At 31.0% G+C, this 17,141-nt stretch overlaps 1 protein-coding gene across 1 annotated transcript in view; it reads left to right on the forward strand.

The window, feature by feature from the left end:
• The window catches only part of LOC143070177 (succinyl-CoA:3-ketoacid coenzyme A transferase 1, mitochondrial-like), a 33,383-nt gene extending 16,748 nt beyond the window's left edge, over nucleotides 1–16,635 (forward strand). Inside the window, exons 6-15 of the mRNA XM_076244713.1 lie at nucleotides 5,368–5,474; nucleotides 6,796–6,964; nucleotides 7,634–7,748; nucleotides 8,295–8,389; nucleotides 9,850–9,971; nucleotides 11,071–11,146; nucleotides 11,800–11,889; nucleotides 12,756–12,836; nucleotides 13,693–13,794; nucleotides 14,356–16,635. Coding sequence (XP_076100828.1) covers nucleotides 5,368–5,474; nucleotides 6,796–6,964; nucleotides 7,634–7,748; nucleotides 8,295–8,389; nucleotides 9,850–9,971; nucleotides 11,071–11,146; nucleotides 11,800–11,889; nucleotides 12,756–12,836; nucleotides 13,693–13,794; nucleotides 14,356–14,406 — 1,008 coding nt within the window. The 3' untranslated portion in view covers nucleotides 14,407–16,635. The remainder of the gene's footprint in view (nucleotides 1–5,367; nucleotides 5,475–6,795; nucleotides 6,965–7,633; nucleotides 7,749–8,294; nucleotides 8,390–9,849; nucleotides 9,972–11,070; nucleotides 11,147–11,799; nucleotides 11,890–12,755; nucleotides 12,837–13,692; nucleotides 13,795–14,355) is intronic.
• Nucleotides 16,636–17,141: the final 506 nt, after the last annotated feature.

Below are 17,141 nucleotides of genomic sequence, written 5' to 3' on the forward strand. Positions count from 1 at the left end.
CAAAACATGATAGACAATTCTGAGTGTGTCTGAGCTTGTTAATCTGGAACTCATCTAAAACAGCTCTACTGAATTCCACTTAACTTGCAGTCTTTCGTTTAAAGGTTTAAGTTGTGCACCAGCTAAATTAATATTATTTTTTACATCTGTACAGAAATAAGAAGATGTGGTATGACTGCCAATGAGAAAACTCACCACCAGACACCACATGTTAAAGTTGGTACTATGAGTCACTTTAAATCCTTCAACAATGAACAAACCCCATATCCAGGGAATTCCCATTCTAAATATTTATTTATAAAAATGGTGGCCACTCTGCATTTGGTGGCATACAACTTCTTTGAAAGATATACACATACATGTATTGTTTTACAATGGACACTTATGGTGGCTTTCATTTGTATAAATGATTATAGGACGATAAAAGATGTCACAAATCCTATGGAATATTCTGAATAAACACAATATTTTATGGTAGTATTTATGTATGGTTTCATGAGGGTGTGACTTAGTATTTTTGTCATTTTTTGCTTAGGTATTCATCAAAGAGCTAATTCTAGTAATATGCATATATGATCTATAATGTTTTAATTATTGCACACTGTACATCACACCCATCACAAACAAGATAAATGTCATGTATTAAAATAAACTGTCCCTAGGTGTAAGTGATACATTATGGTTAATCTTTAATCTTTAAATGGGATAAACAGTGGATTAATACAAACATAAATAAAACAGATATAGATATATAGTGAAAACCACAAGATAAACTTCAGACAAATACTATGATCTCACACTTTATGAAATTGACAGGGTTACTCATGTATTAGTAATCTTTTTACGGCAGTCTTCCTCTTAGAAAAACAAAGGTAAAGGTAAAACTCATTTATTGATAAGAATGACATCAAATACCGGTATATACAATTGTGGTTAAAAATTTGAGACATTAATTCATGAGCAAACATATTGCAAACAATTGCCTATTAAAATGCACTATGTTTCCAAGGATTGCCCATTAAAGCATTTCCGCTTATTTCCAATAGGGATCTTTTATTGTATTACACTTGCATTTGTTAACTATGAGCTAAATGGCACAAATTAAGATGTTTTTCAATCAAATATTAAATCACTCTTCAATGATTTCTAAGATATAACCTTAACTGGGCTTTGAAAACACCATGGTCTTTCATTGACTTTAATGAACTAGGAATAACATACCACATCTCCTTTTTAGCTCACCTGGCCTAAAAGACCAAATGAGCTTTTCTCATCACTTGGCGTCCGGCATCCGGCGTCGTCCGTCGTCCGTCGTCGTCGTTAACTTTTACAAAAATCTTCTCCTCTGAAACTACTGGGCCAAATTAAACCAAACTTGGCCACAATCATCATTGGGGTATCTTGTTTAAAAAATATGTCCAGTGACCCGGCCAACCATCCAAGATGGCCGCCATGGCTAAAAATAGAACATAGGGGTAAAATGTAGTTTTTGGCTTATAACTCAAAAACCAAAGCATTTAGAGCAAATCTGACATGGGGTAGAATTGTTAAACAGGTGAAGATCTATCTGCTCTGAAATTTTCAGATGAATCGGATAACCTGTTGTTGGGTTGCTGCCCCTGAATTGGTAATTTTAAGGAAATTTTGCTGTTTTTGGTTATTATCTTGAATATTATTATAGATAGAGATAAACAGTAAACAGCAATCATGTTCAGCAAAGTAAGATTTACAAATAAGTCAACATGACTGAAATGGTCAGTTGACCCCTTTAGGAGTTATTGCCCTTTATAGTCAATTTTTAACCATTTCCGTAAATCTTAGTAATATTTTACAAAAATCTTCTCCTCTGAAACTACTTGGCCAAATTAATCCAAACTTGGCCACAATCATCTTTTGGGTTAGTAGTTTGAAAAATGTGTCCGGTGACCCGGCCATCAAACCAAGATGGCCGCCATGGCTAAAAATAGAACATGGGGTAAAATGCAGTTTTTGGCTTATAACTCAAAACCCAAAGCATTTAGTGCAAATCTGACGGAAGTAAAATTGTTTATCAGTTCAAGATCTATCTGCCCTGAAATTTTCAGATGAATCGGACAACCTGTTGTTGGGTTGCTGACCCTGAATTAGTAATTTTAAGGAAATTTTGCTCTTTTTGGTTATTATCTTGAATATTTTTATAGATAGAGATAAACTATAAACAGCAATAATGTTCAGCAAAGTAAGATCTACAAATAAGTCAACATGACTGAAATGGTCAGTTGACTTCTTTAGGAGTTATTGCCCTTTATAGTCAATTTTTAACCATTTTTCGTAGATCTTAGTCATATTTTACAAAAATCTTCTCCTCTGAAACTACTTGGCCAAATTAATCCAAACTTGGCCACAATCATCTTTTGGGTTAGTAGTTTGAAAAATGTGTCCGGTGACCCGGCCATCCAACCAAGATGGCCGCCATGGCTAAAAATAGAACATGGGGTAAAATGCAGTTTTTGGCTTATAACTCAAAACCCAAAGCATTTAGAGCAAATCTGACATGGGTTAAAATTGTTTATCAGGTCAACATTTATCTGCTCTGAAAATTTTAGATGAATCGGACAACCCGTTGTTGGGTTGCTGACCCTGAATTGTTAGTTTTAAGGAAATTTTGCTGTTTTTGGTCTTTATCTTGAATATTATTATTGATAGAGAAAAACTGTAAACAACAATAATGTTCAGCAAAGTAAGATTTACAAATAAGTCAACATGACCGAAATGGTCAGTTGACCCCCTTGGGAGTAATTGTTCTTTATAGTCTGAAACTAATGGGCCAAGTTCATTATAGATAGAGATAATTTTAAGCAACAAGAATGTTCAGTAAAGTAAGATGTACAAACACATCACCATCACCAAAACACAATTTTGTCATGAATCCATCTGCTTCCTTTAATATTCACATAGACCAAGGTGAGCGACACAGGCTCTTTAGAGCCTCTAGTTTTTGTCGAGCCTGCAACTTTTGTTGCAGAAAGCTCGACATAGGGATAGTGATCCGGCGGCGGCTACGGCGGCGGTGTTAGCTAACTTCTTAAAAGCTTTATATTTTAGAAGGTGGAAGACCTGGATGCTTCATACTTTGTATATAGATGCTTCATGTTACGAAGTTTCCGTCAGTCACATGTCCAATGTCCTTGACCTCATTTTCATGGTTCAGTGACCACTTGAAAAAAAAGTTCAGATTTTTTGTAATGATGAATTCTCTCTTATTATAAGTAATAGGATAACTTGCAAGGTCCTCATGTCTGTCAGACAGTTTTCACTTGACCTCGACCTCATTTCATGGATCAGTGAACAAGGTTAAGTTTTGGTGGTCAAGTCCATATCTCAGATACTATAAGCAATAGGGCTTGTATATTCGGTGTATGGAAGGACTGTAAGGTGTACATGTCCAACTGGCAGGTGTCATCTGACCTTGACCTCATTTTCATGGTTCAGTGGTTATAGTTAAATTTTTGTGTTTTGGTCTGTTTTTTTCATACTATATGCAATAGGTCTACTGTATTTGTTGTATGGAATGATTGTAAAGTGTACATGTCTAGCGGGCAGATGTCATGTGACCTTGACCTCATTTTCATGGTTCAGTGGTTATAGTTAAATTTTTGTGTTTTGGTCTGTTTTTTTCATACTATATGCAATAGGTCTACTATATTTGTTGTATGGAATGATTGTAAGGTGTACATGTCTAGCGGGCAGATGTCATGTGACCGTGACCTCATTTTCATGGTTCAGTGGTCAAAGTTAAGTTTTTAAGTTTTGGTCTATTTATCTAATACTATATGCCATAGGTCAACTATATTTGGTGTATGGAAATATTTTATGATCTTTATGTCAGTAGCGCAGGTTTCTTTTGACCATGACCTCATTTTCACGGTTCATTGCACAGTGTTAATTTTTTGTGTTTTGGTCTATTTTTCTTAAACTATAAGTAATAGGTCAACTATATATGTTGTATAGAAGCATTGTTAGCTGTACATGTCTGCCTGGCATGGTTTATCTGACCTTGACCTCATTTTCATGGTTCATTGGTCTTTGTTTAGTTATCTTGGTTAATGTTAAGTTTATGAGACAGTTGTAATAAAGCTTTATACTTAAGACTATCAACATAATATCAATGATTAGTATAGAAGGCGAGACATTTCAGCGTGTGCACTCTTGTTTATATAAAGTATGTGTGACCATTAGATATATATAAGAAGATCTGGTATGAGTGTCAATGCGACTACTTTCCATCCAAATTACAATTTATAAAAGTAAACCATTATAGGTCAAAGTACAGTCTTCAACACAAAGTGAACAGCAAGCTATATATTCTTTAAGTTATTATTTAGAGGATAACTGTATTGCATTTTAAGCTCTGACAGCATTAATTGGTGATTTGATGGTCTCAAATTAAGATTACTGGTGATACATAAGTAGAGCCAGTAAACGGGTATTTGTGACCATCAAATCACCAATTGATGCCGTCGGAGCTTAAATACAATCTTGTTATCTCCATTCTAATGAAACTAACAGAAAACTACATCAAAACATCCATTTAAAGTCTGTACTTGCACATACTTTTCATAGCATCAGTTGTGAAATGATGCCATGAAAATTAGTGACGTTATCCAATCAAAATGTACAGTAAAAGCAAAGTAGCATTAGAATTAAAGATACATTGATTCAAAATCTATACAGAAGGAAATATTAATTACGACAAGACTAAAAAATTATACAAAAAAATATAACTTGACTTTAACAGAACACACTGTATTGTTTAATATTCAAGATTTAAAAATTTGAGCTGGTTAAAATGGAAACTGCCCACCAGTTCATCTTTCACAAACCAAATCTTACACCAAGTTAATGCACCTTATGTGAAGTTTTAAATAAATACCACCTCACTAGGGGCTCTATTTTAAGGTCACATTTACTCTGATGAAAAGATGGGGATCAGAGAGGTGGAGTACTATGACCTAAAGAAAGGTTGTTTTAAATAACACAACAGTTGAACTCAAAACTTTTAAATGCCTAATTATTCACTAAAAGTTACCTAGTATAAAATCTGTAAATGTATCTAAAGATTTGTGTTAATGTAAGTTAAATTGTTGATTTTAATAGTACTTATAGGTGAGATGAGGTGTGATGAAAAAAAAATTCTACAATAAAATATTTTTTTTTATTCAAAGGTGAAAACTTTAATATTTCCAAAACTCCTTCTTAAAAATTAAAAAAAACAATCTTCTGTTTTATAAATTAAAACATTTTAAGGTACACTTTAAAGAAAATTTAACATTTAACCAGTAAATCACATATCAATACACATTAAAAAAAAAACACATTTTGTTACAGGTTCGGGATTTTAATGGATTTCAGTATATAATGGAAGAGGCCATCACAGGAGATTTTGGTCTGGTCAAAGCATGGAAAGCAGATAAGGCAGGGAATCTAACTTTCAGGTGTCTATCTAATTGTCAAAGTTCTTAATTAATCTTCATATACAGTTATTTATATTAACAAATCTTCATATAAAGTTATTAATATTAATAAATCTTCATATACAGTTATTAATGTTAATAAAATTTATTGCAGAAATTATTGGATATTTCTGATACTTCACTTTTGAGTAATTCAGTTTTATATATTAAAATAATTTATATCGCAGTCTGTCATTAAGTAAATAACTCACCTTTATAACACATGGTATAACATGGTAATTGTTGTTTTTATTGAAACACCTGTGTTATATTTTCAAAGGATTTTGTGTAAGTGCATTGATTAAATGTTAACAATATCACTTTTATCAAAAGAAAAAAATGTTTTTATTATCTTTTAGGCAAATGCTCTATAGAATTAAAAACAGAAATAAGGAATGTGTCAAAGAGACCACAACCGGCTCAAAATGCATATAAAAAGCCAAGGTCACCAATGGGTCTTCAACACAGCAAGAAAATCCTGCACCCTTAGGCAGGCTTCATCTGACCACTAAACAATATTCTTTACTAGTTAAGTGAATATAGACTTCACACTACTCTCAGAAGCGTATAAATGAACTAGAATTAAAAAAACCCCATACAAGACTAAAAAAAGATAGAGGCTCCTGACTTTGGAGAAGCGCAAAAAATTTTCTGATATGAATTAAACAGGATTTTCCTCAATATAGTAGAAATTAAAATTACATTTTAGTCTAAAATAACAAAATCACATGCATGCAAAAATTTCTGAAATTCCAGTAATTGAATACTGTAAATTCAGAAATTATTGCAAGGTTTTTATTATTGCGAAATATGTGACAGAGTTGTAAACGCAATAATTTCAACTCCCATTTTGAAATATTTTACATGAATTAAACTGGATTTTTTTCAAAATCATAAAAATTTAAATTGCATTTAACTCTTAAATGACAAAATCGCAATAATAAATGCACGCAATAATTTCTGAATTTACAGTAAGTAGTTTTAGCATCATTACAAAGTATGTAGTCACTACAATCAGAAATGACTAAAACACATACCCTTATGCAGAACACAAGTTTTGATTAAGTTTGTTAGCTTCAAACAAATTAAGATTCCATTTTTATACAACCGGTGAAGATAGAAAATGCTTCCATCAAATTTTATGAAACTTGTAAGGAGTTTTTTTTTATCGCATTATGTGCACCTTGCACAGTTGTTAATTTTTTCCTTGTAGTTCTTTAAAATTTATTTGAAACAAAATTTAAAGGTTTTCTGTAAAATCCTATCTGAAACAAAATTAAAAATGGCGACATTTTTCTTTTAGGAAAACAGCAAGAAATTTCAATCCTCCTATGTGTAAGGCAGCTAAGATAACTATAGCAGAGGTGGAGGAGATTGTCCCATGTGGTGCTATAGCCCCAGAGGATGTCCATGTACCACATGCCTTTGTACAAAGAGTTATCAAAGGACCTAAATATGAGAAACGAATAGAGGTAGATAATTTTAATCATCATAATCAGATGTTTGAGTTAAAGTTTTGGTAAATCCAGAAAAGCACTTCCAACACTTTGAAAGGATTGTTTTCTTTTCATTGATCAACAAAATTAAGAAAATAGTTGTATTCATATGTTATTCTTGAAGTTAGACATGTGTTGAGCTAAATCCAACATGTAAATTTATTATCAAAATTATCACATCTTCCTATATCTAGGACACCAAATTAACATGTATCATGGTACATGTAATATAAGTTTTTGAGCTGTAAGAATGAGTTGTAATGTCAAAATTTTTATTGAAAAGTACGAATTCATATGAGGTACGAAAACATATGAATAGACCTTAAAGCAATATATTCAATAACATTGATTTAAAGAGATGATGAGGAAAATTTTGATCTCCTTAGGAGTAGACATGTCCTAAGGGTTAAGATTTACTCAAAACAGAAAAGTCACCCCTAAAATAGAGAGATAGCAACAGATATGTCAGGTTTATATGCAACTCATGTTTTTACCAGATATTTTACACAATATGATTGAAATAATTCTACAGATGGACAAAGGAACCAACAAAAAACTGTTTAACAGATGAATATTCTTATTTTCAACTAAGTTTTACCCACAAAAAAAAGTAAATAGTCTTGACATTTCTTCAATTATTTTCAGAGATTGAAACTTCGTAAAGAAAAAGGCAGTACCACCCATGCTACAGATCCAGCATCACTTATGAGGGAAAGAATAATCAGGAGGGCAGCACTAGAATTCCATGACGGTATATATGGTATGTTCATTCATGTAATATTTATACAATAATTTGACAAAGGGGGGAGATGATAAAACAATAAAAAAGGAGACTGTACAATTCATGATGTGGTTCTTTGTAAATGTTTGTATGTAAAACATTATTGTCTTGTCACTGTTTATGTCAAAGCTGTTTTTATGAATGAAAGTATGTATGTGTTCATTGTCAGAGATTTACAGTTATTATTCTTATATTCAAACATATAATTATTAATGTCTGTTTTTCAAATGTTGATAAAAATAAACAGTGATTATATTTATATATATAAATGTAAACTGTAAACCAATTATTTTTTTGGGAGTGATTTATTTATGTGGTTTTCAATAGTAGAAAAGTTATATGAATATAAATTGTCACAATTATATTAAACTTAGAACATGATATGATGTAAACAATTGCAAAATGAATTGCAGGGATGTAATTTAAAATGTTTAACAAAAAATGGGTATCAACTCAAAATAAATTGGTTTACACTTATTTCGGCTTTGTTCTGCAGATTAAAGGTTATGTTTCTTTTCTCCACAGCAAACCTTGGTATTGGTATGCCTATGTTAGCCAGTAATTATATTACACCCGGAATGACAGTACATTTACAGAGTGAAAATGGAATTCTGGGATTGGTAACTACTTAATTTAAGCCAAAAAATAGGAGCTCAATGTTTTCATGAGTTGATTAACATAATTTTTCTGATTCAAAATCTTTAAGCATGGTCTATATATTGTTAATAATTCATCATTATTTGAGATGCTGTCTAATGCCGGCGTCACACATTGGCGTATATACTGGTGTGCACCAAACGTACAGAGAAAATTGACAAAGTCGGTATACGTTATTTGCACGCCAGAGGAACGATGAGCAATCGTTAAACACGCGTTTCATAAGTTTGAAGTACGTTGTAATACAAAGGTATACAATTGGTGAACGCTACAACTCTAGGAAATTTTCTTACAATAAAAATTTTCATCCAGCTCTAGCGTGTGTCTAGCGTATACCTGTATGCTACACGCACGTAATACATATGCTACAAGCGCATTAAAAACGCTACAGATAAGTTTGACACATTGTATACGCTTCAAGATCTTTCGACTTTAATTAAAACGTATGCAGGTGTGGTTGTAACAAACACCCCATAATAGAACATCCAAGATAAGAACAGGACAAGTCTCAAATACGTTCAAGAGACGTTTTTCCTTAGTAGCGTGCGTACCATCTACACCAAGATACGTTATTTGATAGCCCGATAAACTCTCAGGTTCGCTTATCGTACGCCCAATACACGCTTAAAGCTCGTTGTGCACACAATACAGATATGATTGACAGGTTGAATGCATCCAGAATTACTAGCATATTGACAGTAAACATAATTTTTTACCACGCCCAGCGTACGTCGGAGCTATACGCTAATGTGTGATGCTGGTATAAAAGAAGGACGAAAGATACCAGAGGGAGAGTCACACTCATTTGTTGAAGAAAAAAAACATTTCTTGTTGTACTGTAAAGCTTACCATAATTTAAGACAATTATTATTTGAATCAGTGAACCTTGATAGTAATTTTATTGATAATAGAACATTTGCTAATTTAATGACACTTCATCAAAAACAAACTGCCAAATATTTAAATTTATTTTTCTGTAAAAGAAAGGAACTTCTTTATTATAAGTAAAAATCACATTGCTTATTGAAAATTTGAACATTAGATCTTAAGTGACTTATAGGTACAACAGGCGGGGTGTAAATTTATTTAACTATTGTATTCTTATTATGTAATATTATATGTACTACACATGTCACTGTAATAAATGATATCCTTACTTACTTACATAGATTGAAAATAAACTGACAACGCCATGGCTAAAAATAAAAAGACAAACAGACAAATAATAGTACAGAAGACACAACATAGAAAACTAAAATTATGTTTTGTAATTTACAAGTATATATTTTCTTCAGCTCTAGGGTCCATTTCCAGCACAGAGGCAAAAACCAAACCTAATTGATAATTTTCTTCTTTCTAGGGTTCATTTTCAGCACAAAGAGAAGCAGACCTGAACCTAATTGATAATTTTCTTCTTCCCTAGGGTCCATTTCCTTTACAAGGAGAGGTAGATCCAGACCTAATTAATGCTGGTAAAGAAACAGTAACAAGTATTCCTGGTAGTTCTTTCTTTTCCAGTGATGAATCTTTTGCAATGATCAGAGGGTAGGTTATTGGAATTATTTTGTGGCTATTTAATTCAGACCTTTGAAAATGAACCATTTCAATGAATGTTGTGTTAACTCATTTTGAAATATGTACATATGTATACATGTATTAATTGTTTTTACAAAAGTAATTTTAATGTCAAAACCAAAGTGAAAAAATGTTGCTTATGGATTAAAAGATAGAAACCCAAAGTGAAGAAAGAAAATGTGATTAATGAAATTGAAATTTAATCATTTTAAGACACTTGTATGGTAATATCACATGATCACTAAACATACCAGATTATGTCACATGAATACTAAATATACCAGAATTTGTCACATGATCACTAAATATACCAGAATATGTCACTCACATGATTACTAAAGATGCAAAAATATATAACATGATCACTAAATATACCAGAATATGTCACATGATCACTAAATATACCAGAATATGTCACATGATTACTAAAGATGCAAAAATATATAACATGATCACTAAATATACCAGAATATGTCACATGATCACTAAATATACCAGAATATGTCACCTAATTACTAAAGATGCAAAAATTTATAATATGATCTCTAAATATACCAGAATATGTCACATGATCACTTAATATACCAGAATATGTCGCATGATTACTAAAGATGCAAAAATATATAATATGATCTCTAAATATACCAGAATATGTCACATGATCACTAAATACCAGAATATGTCACATGATTACTAAAGATGCAAAAATATATAACATGATACAATAATATGTCACATGATTATCAAAGACTTTATGTTGATGGCTTACATTTTAAATGTACTTAAAAGGCTCCGTGTTGAAGGCTGTTCTTTGACCAACAATGGTTTTCTATTACAAATTTTGACTTGGAATGAGAGTTGTCTCATTGGCACTCATGTTATTAAGATTAAATCTTTTTGTCCTGTACAGTTATAACTAATTACGCGGTATTGAAAAAAGGGATTTCTAATTGCTGTACTTTACCATAAAGATTTGCTGCATAGCTACTGTTCATTAGTAACTCATGTATGACAATCGAAGTTTAATGATTCTATAGAATCCAATTTATTAGTGTTCTTTACTTTACAGTGGTCATATTGATTTAACAATATTAGGTGCCATGCAAGTGTCACAATATGGAGATCTTGCCAATTGGATGATACCAGTAAGTTCTACTCCTTCAGTGTGATGACAATGTCCATACATATAGTTATTTCATTAACCTGTGTTTGAAAGCATGAAAAAAATGGCTAAAAAATGTACATAGAACAATGTATTTCCTTCAAGCACCAATTTATTATAAGAATTTTTAGATTACATTTTGACTCTTAACTATTTACAAATTACATGTGGGAAGTGAATTGTTTCTTTTGATCTACCAACAGCCTTAAGTAAATAAAATGACATGTTCTGCAGTTTTGTACCATCCATGTGATAGTTTGTTTATGTTTTATATTTATTGTGTATCATCTGCAGATCTCATACTGCTGTGGGTTAATTATTATATGTAGTAAGTAGCAATTTGATGGAATTTGTTGGTATAGGTAAACCAAGAATTTGAATGTTCAAGGAAGTACAAGTGTATACAAGTGTATCCTAACTGTAGCAAAACCTTGGAATCAAACATCTTAAAAGATAGAGGAATCCACATCAGAAGTATAGTTCCACAAAGTTAATTCACTCAAAATATATGCTGTACAAGCAGAATTCCTTTCCAAATTTGTTACTTGAATGAGATTCAGGAAAACTTTTCTAGAAGAGCATTACAGTCACTTTCATGCTTCTTATGTATTAAAACTTGTCATTTGAAATTTTTAGGGTAAAATGGTTAAAGGTATGGGAGGAGCTATGGATCTTGTATCAAGTCATCAAACTAAAGTTATAGTTACTATGGAACATGCTGCTAAGGTAATGAATAGAATGATAAATAGTGACTTTTTTTTGATCTGACGAGCTTCTACTTCAAGTGGCCTTGTCCCAGATATTGACATTTTGCCATTTTTTTCTGAGTGGAGATAAACTTGATTTGTGTATGTTACATACCTGCCAACTGTCACTATTTGCGGGGAATTTGCCCCATGAAGGCTCCCAAATGGACATTTTGAAAGAGTAATTGTGTCCACAATTTAAACAAAACAACTGATTAACAATAGCTAAAGGCTTGTAAAAGTATGAAGAAGCCAAAAAACAACATTAAAATACATTTGCAGGCCCCCTTAAAGGTTTTGTAGGACTATGAGAGTTATTGTGCACGTAAAACCCTCATGGGCATTTTGAAAAGTTGGCAGGTATGATGTTAGTCTTACATTTCTATAACTTTTATTATATAGAGGTAAAAAATACATAATTAACATTAATAAAAGTATGAATATCCTTTAGAACTACCTGTCAGTCTAATTAAAAACATATCTTTATCAAAGGTCCTGTTACGTCATTTGCAACAATCAACCTATATTCTAAAACAATTGGACTAAGTCAAATTAAGTTGTTATTAGATTATCTGTTTGAAAAATAAATCTTTCAGATTCGTTATTTATGTTTTTTATACCATTAAGTGCATGAGAACATTATATTATCTTCAGAAAAAACACACCTAAATCATATTTAGGTTGATTGAAATGCATTTGTTAATTTAATTTTGAACTATTAGAGATAAATTGTATGCTATTAGATCTCAACATTTCAGCCTAGGTGCAGTTACAGCCAAATAAGTTCACAAAATTAATTAAGTTTTGATAGTACTAAGAGAAGTTATGTTTCATTTATTATTTCAGAATGGTGAACATAAAATTCTTGCAGACTGTAGTTTACCATTGACTGGTAAAAACTGTGTAAACACAATCATAACAGAGAAGGTCAGTTTTGGTTATCTATTCATATCACATACCAAATATCATTCAATCATAAACACAAAATTTACATTTCCTTTCCAAATGTTAAAATTTTTTTGCAAAGGGGAATAACACTTAAATAATTTTATTTATAAATACATATTCAGTTGAGATTAATATCTTTTACCATAAGATTATTGATTCTTCTGTACTTTAACATTCTAATCTTTGGTTCATAATAACATAAATCACAGATACAAAATCACAGTTTTGTTGAAAATTAATAAAATTACCATGTAGATATTATTTAGGTTTTGTGCAAACAAAACATAAGTAAACAAGTTATAGTGACTTAAGAATATTCAATTGTTGATTCATTGTTAGTCAATAGGATTAAAATCTTATGAAACTATGTTTTATATAAAAATAAGAAGATGTGGTATGATTGCCAATGAGACAACTTCCCAATAGAGACATGAACTTGATTTAAGGAACTGTGGGTAACTATGGGTTTGTTAAAAAATTCTATAATGTAAATTATTATTTTATGTTAAAGGTCAAATTAAAGCTTCTGAATGTTTTATATAGTGAAGATGGATAAAATCAATGTTGCAACCATGCACGAAATTTTGCAGGAAATGTGTCTGCATAACATCTCTCAACAATTTCAAACTAGGTCAAAGAAATTTAACATATAAATTTTGACCTATTAATTAACCAAAATTCATGTTTTAGGTGGTTCAAATTTTAAGGTCCCTTCTAAGAGGTTGGAAATGCAGTTTAATTGCATAAAGCTCTGTTCAAAAAAAGAAATGAGCATCTATTTTTAGATCGGGTTTCCCCCCCTTTATCTGACCATTGTATGTGCTGTAAATTATAGGGTGTGTTTGATGTATCACCTGACCAAGGATTGATATTGATAGAAATAGCTGAGGGTTTATCTGTGGAGGATATTAAACAATGTACAGGATGTTCTTTTCATGTAAGTTTCTATCAATAAGACTTGTATGGCTGTGTAGGATGTTGTTGATAAAATGTTCAAGTTTAACAATTTCATTTTTAGACAACTGACCTAAATTTTAATATTAAATTAACAGTTAAGGCATAATAAAAGTTTTTTTTTACATGAAATTTAGTGTAAACTTAGTGTACTCTGTTCAATGGGATTTTAAACAATCATATTTTTCATCAAGTGTCCAAATGCAAAATTGAAATGAAGCAATAACCTCACAGATAAATGTTTTAATACATAAATATATGTATGTCTGTGTTAATGTAAGGCAATGTTTTAAAATATTAAGAAGAAATATTTTGGAGAAAATGTGAACTTGGTACATTCCATTCATTGACATGAACTTTTTTGTAAAATGAACATGAAATTTTAAGGAAATATAGTTCAAAAGTAAAACAAAAAATAACGATTTTATGTAGATAGTGATTTCAACTGCAGAGAAACATATTTTTGCATTTTAAATGCTATTTTGTTATTACACACTTACATTTGGATAGAATCAGTTGTTAAAATTAAATCTATATATTATAGGTGTCATCAGATTTGAAACCAATGGGACAGATTGATGATCCTCATGCATAATTCATGCTATGGTAATCTGTGTTTTGTCAGAGGTGCTACCTCAGAAGAATTCTTCATTATTAAAAAGTGCTGTGTTGAAATGAAAACATTTACAATACTATTATAAAGAGTGGAATAAAATTCTCATAACGATTTAAATCATGGTAGATTTCTGTGAACTGTATGTCCTGAATATATGCATATTTCATTGGGTACACAATTTGAGTGTTTCTCTCTTAATGGGCTCTGGCTGACAAGATGAACATTTAATAGCAGATAGATTTTAACATCAAATAATGCTGAGCATTTTTTTTCTCATATTTATGTGATTTGTATGGAGAAGGATAAGATAGATTTTTAAGACATAATTTACCATGTCATATTAACATGATTAATGCCATGTGCTTTAATCTGCATATTCTAAATGTTCATGAATAGATCTTTTATATAAGCACTGTTCGTAACAATATGCATGGAACCCAGGGAAGTCACTGAACTATCGGTGGCTGTCCAAGCACAGTGATATGTGAGTAGAATTCTAAACACCTCTACAAGTGGCTACTCAATTTTATATCATTATTTTGAAGTAGATTAGCATCCATTCATTGTTAATGATTGATATCGTCAAAACTAAGAGTTTGGAAAAGTACCATTTTGATAGTGAATAAATATATAATCCATATTAGTCTTTATATTGTGGAGGTATTTTTTATTTTCTTCCTTTGAACAAAAGGTATTTCTATTTTTGCCCATGAACAAAAGGTATTTCTATTTTTGCCCATGAACAAAAGGTGTTTATATATTCTCCATTGGACAAAATGTATAGAATCTACCACTGTATCAAACATTTTCCAATTTGAATTCCAATTATTTTAAGCCAAAATCAATAAAAATTGTTGTTACATCAATAAATAAATAATGGGTTCAGAATGGTATTAGACCTTGTAAAATACAAGAAAATGTCTGTTGTAAAAAGTAAAATCACAAAAATTTGACATAACCCAGGAATATTTATTGTGTACTACATTGCTATGAATTACAGACTTCATTATGGTGTCTAATTTGAATAATTAAACATTGATTCTACGTCAGATTAATTCAACATCTCCATGACCAAGATGAATAAAAATTCAAATGATTTTTTTGGCAAGACCTTTTAAAGAGTATGCCTTTGTTATGTTTTTACATATAAATTAGGTTGCAAATATTTATAAACTGGGATATCTAGCCTACCTACCTCTATTGGGCATTGAATAAGTCCTTTTTTACTGTTAAAACATTAGTATTAAATGTTTAAAGATTGTTGTATTTAATATTTTGAACCATTATCTCAGACACTTTCCCATTGTGTTTTACCATTGATGATTTATTGAAACTACGATTGATCTGATCAGTTACTGGAGATATTCATTAAAAAAAACAACATTTGCACAGTTGTTTCTATGTCAATTTTTACTACAAAAACCTTCCATTGTCAAATCATGTTGTAATGAATACCAATATTTAACCAAACAGCTGTTTTTAAACTAGTTATTTCATTCAAGTTACCAAAGTATGCTTAACTATTTTAAAAATATAAGCCAAATCATATTCAGAAATGCATTTATTCATGTAAATTAGTATTATAAAAATTCTGATCAGAGATTTGTCTACACTTTAATGATAGTTATCAAAAGTACCAGGATTATAATTTAGTAGACCAGACGGTTGTTTAGTCTACATAAGACTCATCAGTGATGCTCATATCAAAATAGTTATAAAGCCAAACAATACAAAGTTGAAGAGCATAGAGGATCCAAAATTCCAAAACGTTGTGCCCAATACGGCTAAGGTAATCTATTTCTGGGACAAGAAAATCCTTAGTTTTTCGAAAAATTCAAAGTTTAGTTTTAGGAAATTTATAAATTGATGACATGATTGATATTCATGTCAACACCGAAGTGCTGACTACTTGGCTGGTGATACCCTCGTGGACGAAACGTCCACCAGCAGTGGCATCGACCCAGTGGTGTAAATAGTTTATCAAAAGTACCAGGATTATAATTTAGTACGCCAGATGCGCGTTTCGTCTACAAAAGACTCATAAATGTAATAAATGTAATAAATGTAGTAATTTTGTAAGTTCTAAATTTAAATTGAGTACAAAAATCATGTTGACAAATTTAATAGCTATAAAATAATTAGAGGTGTTTTTAAAAACTGTGATATTGATATTTGATGATGACAGCTAATAAAGGTGTCTTTGTTTTATTTTTAGTTATTTGTAGAATTTTCCCTTGCTCTTATGCCTTTGTACCTGAGAATATATTTTAAAAGATTTTTTTGGCTAACCCTTTCAATGAATAAATGCATAAACAGACCAGTGTGTGGCATGATTTACCCAAGACAAACCCATTATCTATGATACCAAAGCTAATAATTTGGTGAGCCAAATGCACGATTCATCACACTAGACTCATCAATGATGTTTGAATCAAAACATGTGGTAGGTCAAATCACAAGGTTGTTTGTATTGCCCATAAAGTACAATATAAAAAAGAGATGTTGGGTACAACAAGCAAACAATTTAAAAAAAAATACATAGAAAAGTCAATATTCAACAATAGACAAGTGTCCATAGAGTTCAGAATAGTTATAGATTTATTTAACACATGCTATCAGCATAAAATTCCTCAACACCAAATTGATCAAGTCTTTACAGAATATCTGGGTATATACATGTTCATAAATCTTTTATTTATAAAAAAAGTAAAATA

This window comes from Mytilus galloprovincialis, chromosome 1 (genome assembly GCF_965363235.1).
Source record: "Mytilus galloprovincialis chromosome 1, xbMytGall1.hap1.1, whole genome shotgun sequence".
NCBI classification, from domain to species: domain Eukaryota; kingdom Metazoa; phylum Mollusca; class Bivalvia; order Mytilida; family Mytilidae; genus Mytilus; species Mytilus galloprovincialis.